Raw genomic sequence first — 24,458 nt, 5'->3', positions numbered from 1 at the left:
AAGAACGCCCCGGCTCTCCTCTGAATGATGATGAACGCAACTATCCGTTATCATCATGACACGTAAGAAAGAAAGAATCGTGCATATCCAAGTATCCATTCCTCCGTTATCATCTTGTTTAAAGATTTCAGTAATTTGGTCGTCTATGCATGGGGAAGCATGATCATTGGAGCCAGAGAACGCTTATTCAGACACTGCAAATAGAGATGTAAGTTTTTTTTATTGAGTCGATCCAAATTTCAAAAAGATAAACTAAATATTTACTTCTATCTAATTAAATAAGAAAAAAATAAACTAAATAGTGATCTAGAAATATCTATTAGCTACCCACTTAAATCCCTAATAGTAAGACTTGACAAACAATACGCACAACCGATCCTACCCAACAGGATTTTTTTTACAACATCAGTACAAATCGTAGCAGTCACACGGTGAGTTGACCTTGGGTGGTGGCATGGCTTTTTATTGGATGGAAAGAAGCAACAAGTCGGCAGCACAGGATGCAGGGCATCCCATGCATCGATCGCGTCATTCTCGATCGAGAGCAGGCAGTCAAGCTGGCGCCGGCCAAGCACACGCGTATGCAGAGATATTCTCTGTAATGTAAGTGTCCGTGGTCGGTGAGAAGATTAAAAGCGCCGATCGAGCAGGGTGCAAGTCAGTGCTTGCGTTACTCACAAGTTAGCCTAACACGAAACGATGGGACAGAGGAACCTTAGCTTGTCCCGGTTCACAGTATTTTGTTGTTATTTTATCCAAGACTGTCACGTCGCACGAAGATTATTATCATCTTTTCTTGGAGAGGCAACTAATTAAGCAAAGGCTTACGTAAGTGTCTGCACACTTTGATTAGCATGAGCAGGTGATGCATCCTCCATCAGACCATCACTGGGCCGGTGAAGAGCTTGCTAGGTTGGTGGATATCCAGTACAACTAAAATGAGGCCCGGGATCAGCGTGCTTCTGACGCACAGGAACCGTCAGTATCAAATAGATGAACGTAGTAGAGATGTTTGTGGCTGAATTAATCGTATCAGCTTTTATATCTTTCTTTCTTCTTTTATATATAAAAAGAAGGATTCTGTTTCTTTCTCCTTTTGTTTAGGGAAAATTATGTTTCTTTCTCAAGCTCATCACATCCGGTCTACATAACTTCTCGTTACGTGCCTCCAAGCTCTAGATGTTCGTTGTCATCTCGATTAACCGCCGAACTGCAGCCACATTCCGGCACATGGACATGGAACAGGAGGATGCAAATTGCAATGACCGACATGCCAAAACAAAAACACTCCAAAAACATACGAGCATCTCAGACTCTAAGAATGATAGAAAAGTACAGCATATCCTGGAGCTTAGGCAGCAGCCAAACAAGATGATTGTCCTAATCTTGTCCTGCAAAAGTATCCGTCCCTGCTGCGTTCATCCGCTTACTACTACGCACACAGCATCCACATGCTCACGCTACTAGCAGCAGTGACGAACAATCTCTCCAGTGATCAGTATTACACCTGAATCTTTCTGTTGTAACGCCTCATCTTGCCGTTGCCGGCTGCTAATGCACCAGCACCTACACTACAAGGGTTTTACCTGGTTGGTTGTCTGGTTGATTGATCTCACTTGGGGCTCTTCTTCCAGAGCCCGCTCATCCTCCTCAGCACGCCGCCGCTGTTGCGCCGCTTCGGCGACTCCGCGTCCAGATCGTCCGAGAACGGCGAGCTCATCAGCTTCCCGCCGATGGAGTTGTACTCCGGGTCCAGCGACCCTGTCCGCTCCACCGTCCTCCCGTTGTTGTTGTGCGTGCCGCCGCCGCCAGAGAGCACGGCCGTGGCTGCCTCGGCGGCCTTGCGCCACTGATCGGACTGCACGCGCAGCCGGCGCAGCTCGGCCTCCATCTCAGCGCTGCTCGCCTGCGCGGCGTCCAGCTGCTCGGAGGCCCGGGCCGCGCGCCAGCTGCTCTTGTCGGCCTCCTCGGTGACCAACCCAAGCCGCATCCGGACGTCCTGCTCGGCGGCCTTGGCCAGCTCCAGCTCAGCCACCGCCGCCTCGTACTTGCGCTGCAGCTCAGCCTCGGTCTTGCCCACCTCCGCCTTGAGGGTCTCATTCTCCTCCGCCATGCTCTGCAGCGCGTTCTCTTTGTCCATCAGGCTCGCCTTGAGCTCTGTGATGTCAGTGATTGACTTCATCAGCTTGGCCTCCAGCTCCAGCTGCATGGCACTCATGGCATCTGGCTTCTGAAGGTCCTGCTGCACTATGCCTGCACAGGCTGCCTTCGCTTCCATTAGTTCATCATTCTTGTTCTTCAGCTCAAGCTCGAGCTCACAAACTTTGCGTGCATACTCAGCCTTCACGTTCTCCAGCAATTCGTATGCGGTCTTCGTCTCGATGGTCATCCGAGTTTGCTCCTCCTGGTACCTTATCTCAGCCACCTCAAGCGCAGTGTGCAAGTGTTCAATCTCTTGCTCAGAACTTTCACAACCTCCATTGGCATCACTGCTGCTCAGCACCTTCTTCAGAGCCTCAGCCTCAGGATTGCCAAAGCTGGCATCCATATTAACCATGCCCTGTGCCATCTTTTGAGATTCATGACCTGAAGCCTGGGCCTTCTTCAGAGCTTCCTCGAGCGATGCTATGCTAGCCTTAGACTCGTTGAGCTCCATGTCCTTTGACCTCAGGCATTCTTGCATACGGACACCCTCAGCTAAGAGTGAGTCAATGGTGGCTTTTGCTGTCTCCAGCTGCTGCTTAGTCTCAGTTGCCATGGCATTAGCCTCTGCTGCAGCCTTGTCGCTCCCACTGGCATTGACCTTCAGGCCCTCGATGGTCGCTAGGCGGATCTCCATCTCCTGCCTTAAGCCCTCAATCTCAGATTCTGCAAACTCGCATTGCTTCACACGGGCTGCATCAGACTGTGATGTGGCTTCCAGCTGCTGCTTCAGCCTCTGAATCTCAGACATGGCTGAGCTGAGTGCAGTGGCATCTACTGTCTGCTGCTTCTGCACAGCTTCAAGCTCAGACTCCCAGGCACGGTCACGCTCCTGTGAGATTTTTCGCAGTTCCTGGAGACGGGATTCCTCTGCAGCTAAGTACTCGTCAAGCTGGCGCTGCAAGTTCTCCACCTTTGACATTGCAGCCTGCTCCTGCTTTTTTGCTTCCTCAGCTTCCTGCTGCGCGTGGCGCCTTCGTGCCTCTGATGAGCTAAGCTGCTCCTTGGCCTTCTTCAGTTCATCTTGCAGCTGGCTGACCTTAGACTCTAATTCAGCTAGCCTACTTGGGCGCTTCTTCTGAAACAGAGTGTAAATTATGTGACTAAATAATTCAAAATGAAGCAAACCATATTACAAACAATCCTGTAGTTTCTATGCCGAACTATCTACAGGTGCAGAAATCATCATCACAAAAAAAAGTTATTTGCTCAAAACTAATTGAAGAAGGATATTGTGTGGCTGTGCAGGTAATCATGTTGGTAAGCACAAAACGTTTGGAAAATTGAAAGTGAACTTCTAAACAGAGAAATCTCTTAAAATCATGAAACAAGGAGTGACGACAATGTGCTGACTGCAAAAGACATGACTACCTCAGTAATTGGGCTTCGTGGTGATCGACGCTCAGTGACCTTAGGGCTCCTCTCTGTAGGTGTTCTTGTCGGGGTAACTCCTGTAGAATCGGTTTCATTTCCTCCAGTTTTGGCCACACGAGATGACCGTGGTGTCCTTGGGGAAGTCCTCTGCGGGGCATCTGAAGGCCCATTCCTGCAGGGCTCAAATATCAAGTCATGATCAAAGGAGCACCTAAAGCAATTAACAACTTAACACAGGGGGAAATGCTCCAGAAACATTTAGAGAAACCGAAGCTTATTGATTGCAAGTACTGCCAACGTGTAGCCAAAGCTCCTAAATACAAGTCAAGTTGAGCACATATCGTACCAGGTACAGCCATAGGGACAAATGTACATATAAATATCCATGATTCTAGTATCTACAGTTGAATTTGTAAGCCCTTGATTTTTCCTTACGTAAATGACAACTTTTCACATGGAAACGTCTAGTACCAAAGTCCAGCTCCTACTAGGCACCTTAGGATTACAAGGTCCTCTAATTTATCTTAGAATTTAGAATGTGAGAACCTCAAACTTCAATGGCTCCACAGAAGAACTAAATCCAGATAAGATAAACATTCAGATCTGTTATAGGTCCTTAATGCACCAATGGAACTGCCGAATCAGGAAATAAACAAACATGACAAGGTGACATCTCAATTTATTATTGATGGCCTGCAGATGTACTGAAGCTTAACCGTTGGACTCTTAAAAAGACAGTTTATGTCAGCAGATTCAGACACAGATGCACTGACAGTACAATTACTGTAAAAGGCCTTCTAAAGTTGTGGACGGTGACTATGGAGTGTCAGAATAATCCTTGTGAGTGCACTAAGTAATGTGAAGCTATGTAAGCCAGTAGTGACTAAATAGTGTGAAGCTACCAGATAAGAAAAAGTTCTTAGTTACTACTTGTGTTCTCTCATGTGCTTGTGTGATTCAAGATAGAGAGAGTAAATAGAGAAAAAGAGTGAATCGGTTCCAACAAAGTAAGAGATTGAGTGAGTTAATCCTAACAAATTGGTATCAGAGCCTGAAGATCCTAGAAGAAACGATGCGGTCCGACAACAAGGAGAGCAGCGGTGGTATACCGATGGCAGACTCCATGAGAAGTGGAGGCCATAGGTGGCGGTTAATCTATGTGAGATAGAGCCCAGTGTTTCCATTGTGCGTGTTCATAGAGGTGGTGGTGTGAAACTACTACGTGGAAGAGTCGATGTGAAGCCGAGAGCAAGGGCGTTGTGATGGCGTCAGAAGATTATAGCAGTGTGATGCTGCAAGGAGATGGTGGCTCTACAAGGCCCGCTAGGTGGATGATGGCGTGATGATTCATGAGGCAACAGTGGTACGAAGCCACCAGGAGAAGATAACGGTGTGAGGCTGTAATGAGAAGACATCAATGTGAGGCTGCTCAGAAGTGATGGTGTGAAGCTGTTACCAGACTATGGTGGTGTGAATCCGCCAGGAGAAGGCATGGTGTGAAACCAACAACCAGAGGAGCGTGAAGCTGCTATGTTACTGTGTTGGCGTAAAGTTAACAAGCAAGAAGGTATGCGAAATTCACATGAGGTAAGTTGACACACAAAGCTTAAGAGAGGTTGCTAGAATAATCCTTATATATGACTGTAGCAAACAGTGAATCGCTGTAGCAGAGGCCCCTGCTTACAGTGCCACTGCTACATTGCCCCGGTTACTGTGGCAAATCGATATACTGTAGCACCAGTGGCCGACTGCTGGGCCTATATAATGGGCAGCACCCCATGCTCAAGGTGTGCAAACTTGTGAAGCAAGCTCAGCTCTTAGCTCAGGAGTGTATAGTAGTGTTGTAGTGTGAAGCTCTAAATGAGTTGTAGTGTGAAGTTATGAGTGAGTTGTAGTGAAAGCTTGTGGGCAAGCTTCTGAGCTGAGAGCTCAGGGGTGTATAGTAGTGTTGTAGCATGAAGCTATGTGTAGTAACGTGGAGCTATGTAAGCTAGTAGCGACTAAGTAGTAGAAAGGTAGTATGACCAGATAAGAAAAAGTTCTTAGTTACTACCTGTGTTCCCTCATGTGCTTGTGTGATTCAAGATAGAGAGAAAGCAAATAGAGAAATCGAGTGAATCGGTTCCAACAAAGTGAGAAGCATGCAGTTTTGAGCTAAGACATGCAAAATGTTAAGTCATTAACCAAATGAGCTGCCCAAAGAACTAAACTAGTATATATTACAGTTTGAGAAAGAAAATAGTACTTGTGCAGATGAATGAAGCTGCATTAGGTTGTTTGCATTGTGTACAAGAACCAATACAAGGTACATGCAATGTAGTACTAGTCAGTACATTCAGCACATCTGCTAGCTTGGTAATGTATTCTAAGCAAAATGGTACGCAAGTGCCTAGCTTCACAAACAAATATGAGCCTAACCCACAACGGTAGTATGTCACGTCAAATTATACAATTCAACCCCATGGCCTCACCATGGGTAAGAACAAAAAGAACCTAAGTGATACAATTTGCAAAATGCTGTTTTGATTAACAACAGGAAAAAAGCGAAAATGTACTAATTTGACCTGTATTACCCCTAAAAATAATATGACCTGCATTGGCCCCAGTGCAATAGATCTATTTAATACAGACCAGGTATTAATCCTTGGATGCTAACTGTCTACTGCGGTGGTAAACATCCCACCCACCCACCCCCCACCCCCCAAACAGAAATGCACATGCATGTGCAGAACTGCGGTTTTTCTTGGGCAAACACAACAGAAGTGAAGGGAATAACCCAAGAAAGTTCCAGGGCATCTAGAGCTAACCTTGTTTTTGATGTCTGCATGATGAGATTCCTCACCAAATCCTTCACCTAACTGCCGCAACAAACAAGAAAGTACTGATAAAGTGAGTCAGAAAATAAAAATGCATGAGCACTACAAATCCAACATGAGCATCCTTATATACAAACAAAAACATTTATGCTTCCCATTTAACTTCATAATCCAAAATTCCAGATAACCTGATATCTTTCTTCTCGCAATTAGCATGAAAACTTCACAAATGAAGAAAGCTCAAAAGAAAGGAAAGTGGTTTTTAGCTGTCCCCCATTCACTGCAAATTGAAAAAATGTGCATTGTGCCAGTGTCACACCCTAGAGCCTAAGAGACTCTTTAGTTGGGTTGAGACTTTTTGGCTCTTGACTGAAAATCTACTTTTCTGACTTACGACCGTTGACTTTTTGCTATTGGTTTTTATAATAAATTTTTAACTTCTCAGCACACAAAAAAAAAAAAAAAACTCATCTCAACTAACTTATCAGCTTTTAATTCATTTTCGCATAAGCTGGATTTTTAACTTTCCAAAAGACAACTTAACAGCTGAACTGTTTGGTTCAACTTTCCTGGTAGAGCCTGATGCTGAGTAAACAGTGCACCAAGTTGAACGCAAGGAGCCAATCCAAGGACTTAGGTGGAAGGAATCCAGCAAAGAGCAGAAACCCACACCCACAAAAATTCTAAAATATTGCAACCTTACCAAAGTGCCCTTGATTCAACCACCCCAGCACATAGAGGAGTGAGGGCCAAAATGGGCATTCTCTCCAGGAGGAGAACAATAATGGCAGCCTTAGCAATAGCATTGCACAAAGTAAAGAAAGGGGGTCAAAAATTCAAAGGGAGAAGGCGCCGTAACTTGCACAGTTACAGAGATGGCCATTATGATAGATCCTGAACTGCACCTGCTAATGTTTGTGGTTGTGGAGTGGAGGAATGCATTGATGTATAAGAACAAGTGCAGAAGTATAGAAGTTTATTGTTCATGGATACATTGGCAGATGCAAAACACTGTGATGAACCTTAGCAAGCAGAGAGAGGGAGTAAGAGACGAAACATTTCATGAACTGAAACATTGTCTGCATTTCCTGTAACGCACCATTTGCGGATCAAAGCATCGATACTGTACTAACAGTACTACGAAAGACGCACTATCTGCATTTCTTGTAACGGATTATTGAGGTTTGTAGCATTAATACTGTACTAGCAGTACCAATAGATACATTTATTAGATTATTTCAGTTGCCGAACAAATACTACTACTAGCTTTTTTCATCAGTTTTTGGCCGGCAAGAGCAGGAAAAATAAAAGGATAAATGAAGTTCAAAAGAAAAGAACATGCTTTTGAAACCAAAGAAACCACCAAAAAAACAAAGTATTCAAATAAACAAAGCCAAAAAGGGGGAGAATTAAAAAGTAAGGATGCAAAAAAAGCAGCCTTTCTTGATATTTTTTCACTCTATGCAGCCATGGAGGAAGGCGCCAGAGCACTGAGCCTCTTCCCCTTCCTCCTCCTGCATTTTCGTTTGAGGAATTTCCTACTGCATTTCCGTACCTCACTACACTACCAAACCAAATAAAATCAAAGCCTCACACGGTATCTTTGCCTCTGGTCACAAATCCAAGCCAAGAACATGCATTTCTGCAACAGGAAGAATGGATCAAAGGCGGAAGCAGTATTGCAAGGTGATCACCTGTGTCTCCTCCTAGGCTTCGTCTTTCTCTCACTTCTTGGACTCTATGCAGCCATGGAGGAAGGCGCCAGAGCACTTAGCCTCTTCCCCTTCCTCCTCCTGCATTTTCGTTTGAGGAATTTCCTACTGTATTTCCCTACCTCACTACACTACCAAACCAAATAAAATCAAAGCCTCACACGGTATCTTTGCCTCTGGTCACAAATCCAAGCCAAAAACATGCATTTCTGCAACAGGAAGAATGGATCAAAGGCGGAAGCAGTATTGCAAGGTGCTCACCTGTGTCTCCTCCAAGGCTTCGTCTTTCTCTCACTTCTTGGACTTGTCCTCTCGCTCCCTCTCTCTCTCTCTCTCTCTCTCTGAGGTCAGGTCTCCCACGCTTCCCGGCTGGTTTGATGGTGCGGCCGCTGCGCCTGTGCGCGCAGCCGTTGCCGTTGAGAGTGGCTCCCTGCACGAGGCCGCCGCGGGCGCGTGTCCGGGGGCGTGCGGAAGCCAGCGCGGCCGGGGGCCCACGCGCCGGTGACTCGAGTGTGGCCCATTGGTCAGCTTCTTGGGCCCCGCTCTCGAGACTGCTGCTCTCGGCCACCAAGGCGGGTGGCTCTACTGTATCAAGCCGACAGGTGGGGACAGCGTAGTGTCGGGGTCCAGTTGTCAGTGTGTTATGTTTGTGGAGCGTCCGGTGCGGCTCAGGGGCTCCCGACAAGAACTGGCGAGTCAAACGGGTATCCTCGTTGCCCTAGTATTACGCATAATAAATCAAATGAAAATATTTAAATATTTTGAGAGGGAACAAAATACCAAGTCACTACTCGAATGATGTGCACGTGTTCTTTTTTGGTGCTTCTTTGTTCTTTGGGAAAATACAAACCCAAAAGTCAATCTAATTTTAAGATTCTCCTTAAAAATTATTTTGTTGCAAAAAAAAAACCCTTAAAAGTTAATCGGGCTTTCAGATTTCGCATTATTTGAATTTGATTTGAAATATATATATAACCAACATATGAATCAAATTTAAATATATCTAATTATTAAACCAACATAAAATCAAGAAAGTATATATATAAATATATATGTATATATATATTCAAATATATTATTTTGGCTAAGTATTTCAAAGAGCACCAAATTAAATTATATATATATATATATCCTTGATTTTATGTTGGTTTAATATGAATCAAGGAATCTTTCAAATATATATTATTAAACTAACATAAAATCAAGGATATATATGGAAATATGAATCAAGGAATATTTCAAATCAAATTCAAATATATTTCAGCTAAATTTCAATCAAATTCAAATCTAAGTAGGAATCTGAGAGCCAAACTAACTTTGAGGGTGCAACAAAACAATTTTTAAGGGGAAATCTCAAAATCAGAGTAACTGTTAGGGGGGTTTGCATTTTTTTTCCTTCTTCTTTCTTGACTGGCGTCAATTCATGGGATGTACTTAGTAATTCACAACCTCACATAGTATATAAAATAGGCGGTTGCTATTTGTTAGACGATTGAAAATCGAGCGTTTCTTGTACAACTATCGATTCACAATCGGATGGTACTCGTCTATCTTCTTTCTCTAGGTTGTGCAATGGCTCCTGCAATGCTTCCCTACCCCACCCACCTCTGGCGGTCTCCGACGGCTCTCCCATTGCCGGATCCGCATCCACCATCCGTCACCATGCTAACCCAGCTCTGGATCACATCCTTGTCTCTCCCATCACCGGCACCGGCCCATCAACCATCCTCTACCACCCACAACCAGTGTAACCCCCACTGCCTCGCTGCCCAGGTATCCTTCTAAGTCCAGGATGCACCCAGCGACCCCAAAAACCCACTCCCCGAACCCTAAACATCACTTACCTTGACATATGTGGCAGTAGCCGTCATTTGATCGCCGCTTCTAAATTTCAGACCTAAAATTTATTTAAGAGGGGTGTACAAAATAGGAGCATGAGGACATGTAAGCAGCCAATTGGGATTTAAAAACTTGTCAGAAGGACGAACAGCTGAGGCGCTAATTATTTGCCTTCTCACAGCATCTTGGTTAAACCACGTTTTGGTGGTTCTCCTCCCTGATCACGGCTCTCTTCTCATCTCCTCCCCGGCCTGTTTGTTTTTCCCCTTTCTCCGCTCCAGTTCCGTTAGGTTTGTAACAAAACATTGCATGGCGATCGATATTAAAGGGAGCTGAATAGTTAGGATTAGAGTTAGAGCAGTGACCTCTACCCTCAGGCAAGCAGGCTTCACCACTAGACAAAGTAAATATTAGTAGAACAGTAATAGCTAAAAATATAAGTGGGTATCTAATAGTAAGGGATAATCGAATCAAATATAGACAAATATCACTAATCTTATATACTATATTATATTTTTTTTTTCATCGGAATCAGAACCAGATATGGATAGTGTCGGATACATATACGGATGCAGATAGTCTCGATCACGAATACAGATCGAATACATGATGAGTCAGATATAGACAATGTCGATCACGGATATTTATTCGGATATTGAGTAAAAACAACAATCATATATATCGCATATGTTATAATTTTTTGACTATTCCACTTATCCAAAACTCAACTACATTAGAGGTCCAATAAGCAAATCAACAATATGTTTTTATGGAATAAGTTATGTTGAGTAAAGTTGGAGAAGTTACGAGTATCTAATATGCTAGTTGAATCTTTTATTAGTTATTTGGAGAAGTTACGAGTGTCTAATATGCTCGTTGAGAGTTGCAATTTTCATATAAAGATAGTCTCCATCTAAATCCGTATGAAAAAAGTTATAAGCTCTGAAAAATATACTCCGATAGTTTTCAGATATATTCGATTGTATTCTCGGATATCCGATATCCGACGGATACATGGATCCCTACATCCGAACCCGATATCTGATACAACTATTCAAGATTCGATCCGATTCCGAGTTTTCTTTAAGATATATGATATCCAATATCCAATTAGCATAAAAAAGGACAATCCGACGGAAAAAAATCTAGCCCTATTTTCACCCTACCGATAGCTGGTTCTAGATTACTATTTAGTTAGTTTTTTATTAATTTAATTAGATAGAAACAAATCTTTAATTTATTTTTTTAGTTTTAGGTCAATCCAATGATAAAAAAAATACAAAAGTTACATCTCTAGGTAATCACGAAAGCAATGATACTCCACTTGTTTGATTCCTTCTAGAAAGTAAGTGCATGGTAGGTCATTGCCCCCCTCTCAGATGCGCTTTGTGGTAGGCTTTGTAGCGGGACCTCATGTCAGGCTTTGCAAATGTGCAGATCCTATAGTAACTATATTCCTGTGAACTGAGGTATAGGATCCTTCTCGTGGAACCTACCCACCATAGTCTGAGTCTTGACTTCATATTTATAAAATTGTTATATATATTCTTGACGTATGAACTTCATATTTATATAAAAGTCGGAAGTTATAATTTCTTCATCTAAAAAATACAAATATTCCTGAAAATAATCATACAGTGATTGAATTTCTGAACCTCTGAGGAACTGACAGTAGCTCAGTTGGTAAAGGCTGCATGGGAACAGCCGGTCGGCCAGGGCTCAAATCCTGACACCACAAATAGCCTCCAAAGAAGACTAGGTCAAAAAAACTCTTTTAAAAAAATAAAAAAAGCCTCCTGAACCTCTAAGTTGGCATCCAGATTCTTATCAAAGGTATATTAGCTATGTAACTTATCTCTGTGCTGGGCCTTCCAAATCTTTCATGATAGCACGAGGCGGTCGGTTGCTCTTAAAATTAGCCCTAGCTATACAAAAGGAATGGCGCCTAGTAGAATTCTTGTTGTCTAATGAAAGCAACGATCCATTTCCTAGTGGTTGTTTGTTTGATTGAGGCTAAGCATAGCTAGCATAGCAAGAGAGGTAGCAGCTACAAAGTTGGATCAACAAGGCGGGCAATAATATTAGTGCTGACTTCTATCCGGTTCATCGATTGGTTAACCAAGTGTGTTGTTGAGAGGTGCAAAGTCCCTGAAATCATGGCTCATCAATTAAGTGTAGTACATCATCAACTGTGGCTCCCAAACAGTAAAGAATTATTAGTGCCAAATCTCTTTTTCTAGAAAGAAGAAAGTTGTTAGGCCTGTAAATGTAGCATATTTGTTTGAAAATTGGTTACACAGTCTATATTGAATCATAAGGCCTCAAGTTCCGGTTGGTGCTAGCGCTTTATTTTGGGCAATATTGGCAACGAGTGAGATAATGAAATGGACATGCTGCATACCGAGACAACGGTAATGGATATATTCGTTAAGTATGGGAGCATATCTATTAGAAGGCTTTGCGCTTAAATTTATTTTAAACATGGTATTTTACCTAAACTATTCCTATTTGTTGCAATTTTTTATAGCTACTGTATGAAGCTTGGAATAATGAATGGCTGAGTTTATGCCTTATGCATAGGCTGGCATAATAATAATATTCCATTTCCTAAAAAGTGGTTGTTAGGTTTCTTTTAATTTGCACACGTAAGAACTTAACGCATCAAAAGTTGTTGCTTTAATTTGCACACGTAAGAACTTAACGCATCAAAAGTTGTTGAAAGCACTTAACGCATCAAAAGTTGTTGCCAGAGCTGCCCACCCGTGAGCTGCTTTTAGGCCACTTCTAATGTTAATTTAATATTAATTAGATGTTCACATAAATAAAAAGATGATGTGATAAGTAATTTAAAAATAAGAGAGAAAGAATGTGTTTCTTAAGAAAGAAATAACTCTCGGAGCAATCTTAGATGAGTGGGAGACAATAAATTATCTTAGAAATCCTAAAAAAACTAACAACACATGAACACATACATGTATTGAAAGTTTATTTCTTAACATTAATTTTTTACTATGGGCATATTTGTTTGAGCTTCTGCTTTTGATTTTTATGAAAAACTATATTTTTGATTTTATTAAAAAATTACTTTTGGATTTTAGCTATTGAGTTTTACAATATTTTTTTCTTCTCAACATACTTAGTTTAAAAAACTACTTTCAACCAGCTTCTCAGTTAATAGTTTATTTTCTTAAAAATAGGCTTCTGCCTTATAAAAAATTACTTTTCAACAAATCTATCTATTTAGGTTTTTGACTTCTTAGTCTTCTGACAAAAATAAAAATTAGAAATAGGCTAGGATCATATATCTCTCATTTTAGATATCACATAAGAAACAATGTATTAGGAGGGACTTCAGAATTCTGTGGGAGTAACTCTTTGTATGGAGGGATTAGATGTGAGAAGAAGCTGAAACATTAAAGACGGCGAGCGAAGTCATATCGGTTACTGGCCTGCGTGATATAAAGGTTATGCACATCAGTTTCTGAGCCAGTCTGATTACGGGAAAACCGGATAGATCTGGCCGCCGGGACCCCTACAATTTCGGGCTTGAGAGCCTGAGAGAATTTAGGCCCACAAACCCACGCCTATCAGCTCCGTCAGGCCGGTCCATAGCAACGGCCGACAGCCTCACTCACTGCAACTCTGCAATAAGAAAAGACCCAGGTAGAGTACCTGTACGAGCGTATCTTGCACAATCCGGCAGTTTTGCACTTTGATTCAAACATAATACTGAAAAGCTCAGAAGGTTGTATGATGATATGGATAAAGCAGATGCTTCTGCAATCTGCAGAGGAAAAGCACCTGCCTCTCTGTGCAAAAACGAAAGGAAGCGCTGCGAGTTCTTAAACGCCAATGCATTTTCCTTGACCCTTGTGTGATCTCCATATACAACAAGGAGCCTGCAGCACAGGATGCAACTCTGCAAATAATGCCAGCCCCTAAAAAAGGTGAAGATGCAGGCAAAAATAATGTTCAAGCACAAGTCTGCGCCATAACAATCAGAGCACTAGTTGCTGGCACGATTACTACTTGCAGTTGTACACACTATGGAAGCCATCAGATTAAGGGGTGGGGTTTTGTGGAATGAACAATCTTCAGGTGTTCATGTGATGGCTCAGAAGTAAGCCCAAGGAGCTGAATGGAAACGGAAAGGTACTCACTGAACATTACTACCTTTCAATCACCTGTAAATAAATGATCAGAACAGCTGCTAATGATTAGAAAGCAGCATCAACCATTCCCTCGCTCATTCACCTGTGATGTGAGCTCTCAACGAAGCATCACCATTCGCTCACCTGGAATTAAGATCTAAAACTTGGAGTTAAGATGGAGACGACGGTGAGAGTGCTTTACCAACCACCAGCTCTGACAGCAGCTCTGGGTAATTCAGATATGGCAACAGTTTAGGTTTCAAGATGCTTTTTTCTGCAATTGCTGCTTCGATGAGATTCCAATTTCATCACAACACATACCATAAGTACCATAACTACAGATACAAACTTCGAACTTACAAGCAAAATATGCTTAATTTGTCTTTGATTTGAAGGGCTATACACATTGTTGATGCATATTTGCACATACCTAAACAAGAAAAACGGAATCACACCTTTATGGTGATACGCACATCAACAAGTATTTGGCCCCATTCCAAATTCACACCAATTGGATTGTTCTTGCATATTATCATAACCAACACTCCTTTGCCCAGAATGATTGGACGACAAGTACAAGTTCAAACTTGAAAAAGCACAAAAGAATGAACAAGTACTATCTGCATTCTGCCCTGCAGATCACATAGTGAGTCTATCTGTCCATGCACCCCTCCCCCCCGGGCCGCCTCCGTCTCCCGCTGCGACAAGCTTTCTCCTCGCGCCGCACCGAATCGAACCCGCCGCTCTACGGTAAGCATTTCGATCTCTGTTCAAGTGCACTCTCCATCTCCCTCTCAAGAAGAGGAGAGGAATTCGCGCCACACGCGTTGATCAATCGTTTCTTGTTTACACGTAGATCGTCCTAGGGCAATGACATCGTCACCAGCCATGGAGGAAGGAGTAGTAGCGCACGTCGTGGTTCCCAAGAAAGCATCTTTGGGTGAGGGGAGCATGGGGAGGCTCCGCATCATGCACCTGGATGTGGTCAAGTTCCTCAGGACATGCCCACATCGCGTCGGATGAGCGACAAAGAATCCTTCATTGCCATAGCTGGTGACGTGAGCAGTGGTGGAGGGAGAGCACGCAAGGTATGATTGCACGTTCGAGGATGACAAGGAGAGGCCCGGTGTGACATCTGTTTACCCCTCTCTCTCTCTCTGTCATGTGGGCCCTACCCGTCATCCCCAACCCCTCTCTCCTGCTCCGCCCACTCCACCAAAATCGTTGCCATGATTTCAACCCCGTCTCCGCAACCGCCCCCTCCCCACGCTATAAACTCGCATTTGACCCTCGACCGAGGTTCCTCTCGCCTCACCGTGCCCAAGCCCCCAAATCCCGTCAGTTTTCCTCCACCCGAGAGCTCTCGCGCCGTCACATCCCGTCGATGTCGCTAGGCCATTCGATCCTTTTCGACACCGCCCGAGTGCATGCCCCTATTCGCCGTCCGCACGCCGACGCCCTTGACCAACCCCCGTCAAGTTTTGCCGCGGTGTGCGAGTTCTAGAGGTCGTCGAACCTCCACCATTGAGCCTTGCCATCGTCGAGCCTTCTCGTGCCACCTCGACGTGTCTGTGTGCTTCAAACGGGTTCGCCGCCGTCTCCTCTCCGCGTTCTGCCGATCATCGTCGAAAACCGGCCACCGAAACTCAACACCGGCGACCTCCCAGAGCCTGTGCCGCCGTTCGCGTCACCTAGAGGAAGAAGAACAAAGGTGAGCCGCCTGATTTGAATTCAACACTAAGATTAGAAATAGAGATACCCCTTCACGAGCCAATAGGAAGCTGCCACATGTACACATAATCCAATCAGATTATGTGGTCCAGTCAACGCCACATGTCAGTCCATGTCAACCTCCCGAGTCCAGTCAGCAGTGACATCAGCGTTACGTAATAATTAGGGTTTTTCCTTTAGAAAAATAATTCACAAAAATAGAATAATTTTGAAAATAGGTTTTTCTTTTAATAGAAAAAAATCCAGAAATTAGTATATGACTTAAATAAATGTTTTTTTTATTCTATTTTAGTTCTGAAAATAGTTTTAATGTTAGAATAAATGCTTTTATTTTGAAAAAAGTTTATAAAATCTAGAATAGTTCTAATAATTTTTTAAATAGGATTTATTTAGTAAAATAAATGATTTTAATATGTTTTGTTGCATATAAAATTAATCTTAATTCTAGAAAATGTAAATAAATTATAAAAATTGTTTTATTCAGTTTTATGGAATAAAATAATTCTAAAATAAATAAAAATGTTTTAGGCCCTTTAAAAATTAGTTTTAATTCCAAAAAATAGTTTTCATTGTTTTCAACCGTTTAAAATTTTGTTTATCGTAGTTTTTGCGTTGTGGCTCCAATTTGGGTGGTTCTTGCATCAAAATCTTCCTAAAATTGTGCCTTGGATAGTCTTAGCCTCTGTTTCGTTTGGCGCTTGTTCTTAGTGTGTTGTTTCCTCTGCGTGTAGACAATCCTGTCCTAGAGCCGTTCGAGAATATTCATGATCAATATTTCGTTGACTTTGAGTAGCACTTCGGAAAAGGCAAGTGTCCTTGATCACTTTGATCCCATTGTAGGAAAATGTGTCTTTTATTTGTTCAGTTGCATGCTTGCCAATATGAATCTCATGTTTAGACTTTATTAGTACTTTCCCGATTATCCTTGTCACCTCTGTGGAGTCGAGATGTCAAGGGTAGACTTGCTTAGCCCCGCTATCATAGATATGGGTACTTTACTTAATAACCTGATTAATTGTATATGCAACATAAACCGAATTAGATAATATTTTGTAGCAACATGAATCATAGGGGTCTAGACAGGTTGGTTTGGTTGGTATGGCTGTTGTGTGCACACTGGATATTGTGTGAGTACCTGCTTTAGATCATATAAGTATCGGTTCGTGGACATGTAACCTGGCACAACAGTGCAACCACGAGGGTACATCCTAACTGAATAATTAGTGGTTCGCCTAATTCTGTACGCACTGGGTACATCCTAGCCGAATAATTAGTGGTTCGCCTAATTCTGTACGCACCAATTGGCTATTGAGTGGCACAAGAGGGGGCCTCTGCAGTGAATGGAATCTCTGTTAGTGGTGAAACTTAGTAGGTGTATACAGTTTAGGAGATACTTTGTAAAGGTCTTGTAGTGAGACCCCCGGCTCTACACCCTGGAAGTGTGAAGCAACACGAGAATCATGATTTATGGGTAAAGTGTGTAATCTCTGCAGAGTGTAAAACTGATATATCAGTTGTGCTCCCGATTAAGAACGGGCTTGGAGTTCTTCATGATTAGCGGGAGATCTTGGATGGTTGGTTTTGGTAGTCGAGTGGTGGTGACCCGATGAATTAGCATCTGAATATGAAATATATGGTGAGTTTGATAGTCGGATGGAATCTGATGAGTGATATTTTTTAAATATTATCGTCGCACATAGTAAATAGGACTGCTATATCTTTTTAAGTCTTAGGTTAGGATGACATAGATGTAGTAAACCTGAGTCAAGTCTTTCTTATCTTAAGCCCTCATGTCATATTTTTCTACACTTACTGAGTACGATATATACTCATAATTGTTATTCCCAATAATAAATACTACTTAGTTGGAGAAGACTACATGGATCGATGAAGATGAAAACTACGAGGAGGATGGAGCATCCTAAGTCGCATTGCTCCTAGTGAAAGACCCTTGATGTCGCCTAAAGGGGTGGTCTGTCACACCTGATTTTAACAAACAAAATTAGAAGCGGCTTATGTGTGCTCAGGATGTTTAACACGCATAAGAACGTCCTAGGTGAAATAACAGAAACAATATCCTTAACTTAAATGTACCTTTGATCTTAATAAAGGGAACAATTGGGGTCAAAAAGCAACGACACTACAGTGGAACTAAGTGTAGCCTTCATCTTCAACTGGGCGACTCCACAGGCAATTAACGGGGAACACACCCTAGAATGCGTCATCTTCCACAAAGTCTTCAATATCTTCCCTGACTGAGCAACATTGTTTGGGTATAGTAAATATGAGTACTCAGCAAGTGTGAGAAAGCATAACATGAGGCTAATACCAAGAATGGCTGAACTCAGGGGTTTGTTTGCATAAATGTCATATATGCTAACGTAAGAGTTATAAAAGCATTCTATTTAACTAGGTGATTCATCATATTATTACCAACATCTAGAAACTTCTCCACATGTTCCCTAACTACTTGAAATCCACATCAGGTTCCTAACCCAACCATCTTGATATCCATCGTAGGTAACCAAGGACCATCCACTATTACCTCACAGATAACCAACCATCCAACTGCTACAAATCAGAGGTAACGAACCATCCAACTGCTACCCATTGAAAGGATCGAATGACCCAAGAGGGGGGGGGGGTGAATTGGGCACTAATTAAAACTTCTACCGCTTAAACAAATAAAACCTTAGCCTAGATAAAAGAGAATGCGATTACGTGATTTAAACTAGGATAAGGCAACTAAATAAGCAAAATAACCAAGAGAGAGAATTTTAAAGAAGGACTCGCAATAGCAAAGATACTCAAAGTAAAATGCGGGAAAGTAAATAGTTGGAGAAGAGAACACCGATTTTTTTTTCCCGAGGTTTCGAGAAGTTGGCACTTCCCCCTAGTCCTCGTTGGAGCATCCACCAAGGATGTCGCTCCCCCTTGAGTCACCAAGGCTCAAGTGCTCCCTCTTGATTACCCCTTCTCCATCTCCGGATTGGCGGGTATCAAACCAAGTACACCTTCTTTTCCTGGGGCTCCCACAATTCCTCCAAAAGCTCACCGAGAAGTCCTTCGATCACCAAGACCGTCTAGGTGTTGCCAACCACCAAGAGTAACAAGCCTTAAGCTTCACTTGACAAAGACCAAGCCTAGACAACAGCTAGATACACACTTGTTACTCTTCAAGTACTCAAAGAAGTCCTTAATCCTCAACTAAGAACTTAGAATGGACACAAGTGCTCTCTCTCTTGCTTCTAAGTGACACACCAAGTGTATGAGCTGCTACAGGGTCGCAAGAGCACTGGAGAGGTCCAAATGGATGGGTATTTATAGGCTAAGGATCGAAAATTAGCCGTTGCCTAACAACCCAGAATTTTTCTTAACGCCGGAAGGTCCGGTGTGAATAACACGTTCACACCGGAATATCCGATGCTAATACTTCTGACAAAATAGCCGTTAACTGTTCCATTAGCCGTTAAAACTCCGATGATTAATCCTGGCTTATAGCGGATCATCCGGTGAATTAAAATGGGCCAGATGATAGTTTATAACCTCTCTGTAAAAATTCATCTGGTGATTATCTTTGCTACGCCGGACTATCCGGTGTATAGAATTAGTTCTGGACTTCATGGCTTTCTATTTATCCGGTGATTTCACCTATCGAACGCCGGACTATCCGGCGTGGTCTTCAACAATTTTTCAAGTCAGAACTCTTAGGAATTTACTCCGGCGAACTCACTCTGACATCAGAGGATCATCCGGTGAACTGAAATTTTGCTGATTTTATCTATTTCAGAGCAATTTTGAGTTCTACCTTCGAGATTCGGAACCAATGATTTTCTGAGGTTAACCTAGTAATGAAAAGTCACAAGTGTGCATCGACTATGTCTAGACTCTCCTAAGTCAAGCTACAACTCTTAGCCTCTCTTTATAGTACGGTCAAAAGACTAAGAATAAAAAGAACCTATACTACTCTAAGTGTCCTTCATCTCCTTATGACACTTAGATCTAGAAGATCCTTATCCTTCACGTTCCGGTCCTTTGATTATCACATAACTCTTTTAATGGGCAAGAGTGTAAAGTCACCATTGACAATTAAGTCTTTCTTTGTTCCTTAAAAGCTGAAATGTTAGTCACAATGATATGGTTGTCATTAATCACCGAAACCCTTACCTTTTTCTTAGGGGCCTAGATGCTACACCCATCACAGGTAACAAACCATCAACCAAACCAAAACCCAAACCAATTAATCATGTGAAGGGACCACACCACTCTTAACCATGAGCATGGTTGATATATCAGTTTTACACTCTGCAAATGTCGTCCAATTTTACCCACGAGTCGTGTTTCCCGTATGCCCGCGCCATCACAACACTTACACACTTACACACTTCCAAGGTGTGCGACTAGGTTTCACTACAAAGTCGTTATAAAACATCCTCCTGACAAGAATAAGTCTGCTGAGGTTTCACTGTCATCAAAGTAGCATCACACCACCCAAAAGTGTGAGAAACTATCCAAACAGTATTCTAATTAATCATTAAATTGATCATTTACTTAATCACGACTTTAACGATTAACCAGAATACTATTCCGGTAGTCCCAGTACGTGTTCTGTGCCCAAGATCGGAACACATGCCTTTCCAATATTTAACATCACAACACAGCTTAATAAAGAGCGAGTAATTAATATTAAATTATAAGTTTTTAAACATTTACCAAGTTATTATAATTTACAGAAAAAGAGAGTTAGGAAGAGATAAAAATCGACTCAACTCCTAACTAACAAAAGAAACTACGTAGTGAAAACAAAAGCTAAAGATAGCAAAAGATGGGTGAAGTCATATACCCTTAGGCATCACCCCAAAAACGTGACATCCGAGTAGTTGTCTACTCATGCCTGCCACCACCCTCTGTGAGCGTGAAGTAGCTAAAGACCAACTCCCTCTCGGCGGTAGCAATTGAAATAGCAGCGTGAGTACGAAGATACTCGCATGACTTAATCCATAATGAGCACTTATAAATAGCCCGACTCCAAGGATTATGCATTTGGATATTAGTAAAAAAAAGGCTACATGGTTAAGTAAATTTCATATGCGAAAGCAAATTTGACATACACATATGTGAGCATCTATACTTGACCAAAGTAACATACTAGCCCATAAACATCAACTGAATATAATGTAAAATGAACCATAGTAATAATATCTGTAAAGCACCATCTCAACCCATCAACCACCTCAATCCACATTCATAATTCTACGGCTGCTGCAAATAGACGGAAGCATGCTCATGACCGAGAGCGCGTCATTTTGAAATGTTATTATACCCCGCAGGGGTACTCCTTTACCTACACGACTTGAGAACCATACGATTTGCATGACCACACATGTCCATATAAGGGGTATACATGTCAACCTTTATCAATAAGCCTCGGCTGTTTGATCATGCGCCGATAGGTGCGGGGGTCATCTAGAACTACTCACAAAGCAAAATGGATACCCCAACCGGCCTCATACTCGACACCATCGACTCGCACGTCAAAAAGCCACAGCTATAAAGGTAACCGGCTTATCGTTCACATATGCAACATGTTGTAAGTACGAAAAATGCTAAAGCCAACTGCAATAACAATCGATGCTTAAACGATGCAAACAGACTATGGTGTTCGGGTCCCTCCCCGACCTACTCAGGAGAACTCCACATTCAGGCAGGATAAACACCCCTAACACCTCTCACATCTCGTCTCATCCTCACCACTTATCCAACCAATACCATCAACCCATCATTATAATCATTGTGCAAGTAATTAAAGCTTATGCTTGCGAACGATGAAATATTTCACCGCTCGACTTCTACTGAGAACCTAAGCACTTGCTAAGCATCACAAATGACATTTTAAGTTAGATAACACCATATTAAACCCATGTTATAAAGATACAGATCATCAATTATTCAAGACAGGAGAATTAGTGTATCAATATAGGTTCTACCCATCATAAACCTGATATCAACTCCAACTCATACATAACATACATAAAACAGAATTTATCACATATGATGCATATGATCCAAATTAATAGGAGAAGTATACTTAGATGCTTGCCTTACTGCTCGGGTGACCGTCTAATGCTACCCACAGAACATTCAATTTTTTTTGGGAGATTGGCGTCGCCTTCAACCGCGGCCGGGTCACGCATCGGTTCTTCGTTCACTAAACAAGAACGCGTGCAATGATGAGCATGAATGAAGTGTAACAAAGTATGCCTCAACATGCATATAATGAAATGCCATAAACTATATTTTATAATACAAGAAAACATCTTTCCTAGATGGCACTAATTATAACATGAATTGTCCAAGTGGTTCCATAATTTTAGAACATGGTATTAATTAACTGTGATCTAATCAAGTTGAAAAGTATTTAATTACTTAATTAAAGTATTTTCTTGATTTCTAACATTTTTAACATGTAGTTCATACTCATACAAAGCTAATAGTTTCATGATTTTTGGAGTTCGTATGAACAAATTATGAAATTTACAAGCTATCAGCATAAAAGAAAAAACCTGATGAACAGTAACTCCGGAGTCTTCGGACTTTTCGGACTACGGAGTCTCAGGAAAATTCTCCGTACACTCTGGATTTATCTAGACTCTCTGAATTTTTATCCAGACTTTTTAGATTTCTGCAAAAAGCAGTTCTTTGCGGAGGAAAATTACCGATTTGATTTGCGAGCCTCTCACAACCAAAGAGTAATATGTTTGAGAGAGTTTATAGAGTCTAGAACTCATTCAACAACCTAGCAACTCGATTCCTAACTCAAATCTCACCCAAATCATCTAAATTGCTCTGGAGTTCAAGAATTCAAGAACTTCACAACCCTAGCTCAAAATTCGAAATCCAACCACCCAAACTGCGGATTCTTGCCATGGATGCCTAGGGAACTTACCCAAGGGTCCTTGCTGAGGTTGATGTTCGTCGGATGATGAAGGAAATGGAGGAAATATGTAAGACCCTAAACCAGGGATCTCCTGTACCTCCTGTAGCAGTCCCTGGATCAAGTAGATGATATGCACAGTATAACAGTAATAGTATTACAGTCAAACCTCATACATAAGTTTTAAGATTCAGAGTACAAAAGATTTACAAAGCATATTGTATATTACAAACCTGACCGAGAGGCCAACAAAACATAGCGGAAAGCAAAAACCCAAGCCACATGCAGCTTAGGGTGCGAACGCGACTTATAAGACTATTCTTCATCCTCGGCTTCACCTCCGGCGAAGTCGGCAATGACTTCCTTATCTGAATGACAGCAAGAGCGAGTACGAAAGGTACTCAGCAAGCGCTATACTACTTACAGGTGTTGATAGATGCATAAAGGGGTTTATTTAAGGATAAGGCTTTACGGTTTAGATTTAAGCATAAAATAGTTTATGTAGGTATCCAATTGTATCAACTATGATTGACTTTAAAACATTTTAAATAGTTCAAAACCAGGTAACAAGCTATATCTAGGGGGGTTTCGGTCCTGGGAGGGGCTACACCTCACTCCACAGTCCCTTTTGTCATATCTGGTGTACCTCTAGTACCACTCAGATCCTGGCGGATTGAGCCAGTAACCTCATTACACGGACATCTTATTCACACACTCACTCATCAAAACATACGCACCCTGAGTCTAGTCATATGGAGTCATGCTTCGCATGTCCGTAACCGTGGACATGGCTATTCGAATAGATTTACACTTTGCAGGGGTTGTACACTGTACCCATACGATATGCTCAGCCTCCATCCATTGCAGGCGGAGGAGCGAATCATACCGAGACATTTCAATCACCTTTCCTGCCGGGTTTTTCTACGAGACACCCCAAGTCCCAGAGTCCTTGAATTGAATACCAGATTGGCTATGTCATCTCTCGAAATATTCAAACAGAGGGGCGGATGGACACTTGGCCTCTCGCTGCTCTCCAGCCTTCTAGTATGATGCCCAACCTAGTCAGGTGAAAGAAAAGGCAAGTCCAGCCCATTCAGGACGCATGGTTGCATAGGGGTGGCTAAGCATGTCGAGGCAATTGACTCGGTCCTTTAACGACCGGGGTAGGTATCTTTTGGTAATGAACACCATAGAGATGACTCAAGCCCTCAAGAGAATCCTCATCTAGAGTACTACTCCACATACCCCCATCAAAACAGTTTTCACCCATTTTTACACGTCACCCTTCACATCCCACACGACATTAAGGATTTCACAACCATCAAGGATTTCTGGTATATGAGTTATCATTGATAATAGTAAATCTTATCTCTGAGGAGAGTTGTTTTAAAAGTGACATCTTCGAGGAGACGTATTCAATCCTAAGCATGCTAGATATCGAGGCGTCGCCCGACGTTAATATAGATAACGACAGGTAATCCTAGAGTGATATGTATTCTGGATGATAATATTCAAGACATGGCATGTGTTTTATAGGATTAACTATTGCAAGCGGTTTGTAAAGGCGCAATACATAGCACATGCGATAATAAGTCTGATTTTTGTTAATCATGTATATTATTTGAAAACCATAGGTTCAGTATGATCAAGGAAATAGGACTTGCCTTCTCCGGAGTTTTCTTCGAAGTCTTGGTTGTAA

At 42.1% G+C, this 24,458-nt stretch overlaps 1 protein-coding gene across 7 annotated transcripts; it reads right to left on the bottom strand.

Annotated features, from left to right (window-relative positions):
• Positions 1 to 1,592: 1,592 nt before the first annotated feature.
• On the bottom strand, positions 1,593 to 8,552 carry LOC133885805 (interactor of constitutive active ROPs 2, chloroplastic). Of its 7 annotated transcripts, none has more exons than XM_062325550.1 (5): positions 8,366 to 8,552; positions 8,087 to 8,313; positions 6,384 to 6,434; positions 3,574 to 3,748; positions 1,593 to 3,280 (listed from the first exon to the last, which is right to left on the bottom strand). In XM_062325550.1, the coding sequence occupies exons 3-5, from the start codon at positions 6,401 to 6,403 to the stop codon at positions 1,613 to 1,615; spliced, it is 1,863 nt and encodes a 620-aa protein (XP_062181534.1). In that variant the 5' UTR covers positions 6,404 to 6,434; positions 8,087 to 8,313; positions 8,366 to 8,552; the 3' UTR covers positions 1,593 to 1,612. The 7 variants fall into 7 exon arrangements, with proteins under 7 accessions (XP_062181534.1, XP_062181538.1, XP_062181535.1 ...); XM_062325554.1 differs by having other exon boundaries at positions 6,384 to 6,430; XM_062325551.1 differs by having other exon boundaries at positions 8,087 to 8,235.
• Positions 8,553 to 24,458: the final 15,906 nt, after the last annotated feature.

This window comes from Phragmites australis, chromosome 11, assembly GCF_958298935.1.
Source record: "Phragmites australis chromosome 11, lpPhrAust1.1, whole genome shotgun sequence".
In the NCBI taxonomy this organism is placed as follows: Eukaryota; Viridiplantae; Streptophyta; class Magnoliopsida; order Poales; family Poaceae; genus Phragmites; species Phragmites australis.
The sequence above is the reverse complement of the archived record's forward strand: the minus strand, read 5'-3'. Positions and strand labels throughout refer to the sequence as shown.

What these genes read in the sequence shown, in the direction of transcription:
- LOC133885805 (XM_062325550.1), bottom strand. Translation starts at nt 6,403, where the DNA reads ATGCAGACATCAAAAACAAG. An exon ending in ATGCAGACATCAAAAACAAG is followed by an intron (nt 3,749 to 6,383) that starts GTTAGCTCTAGA and finishes TGAGCCCTGCAG; the next exon opens with GAATGGGCCTTCAGATGCCC. An exon ending in CACGAAGCCCAATTACTGAG is followed by an intron (nt 3,281 to 3,573) that starts GTAGTCATGTCT and finishes ACTCTGTTTCAG; the next exon opens with AAGAAGCGCCCAAGTAGGCT.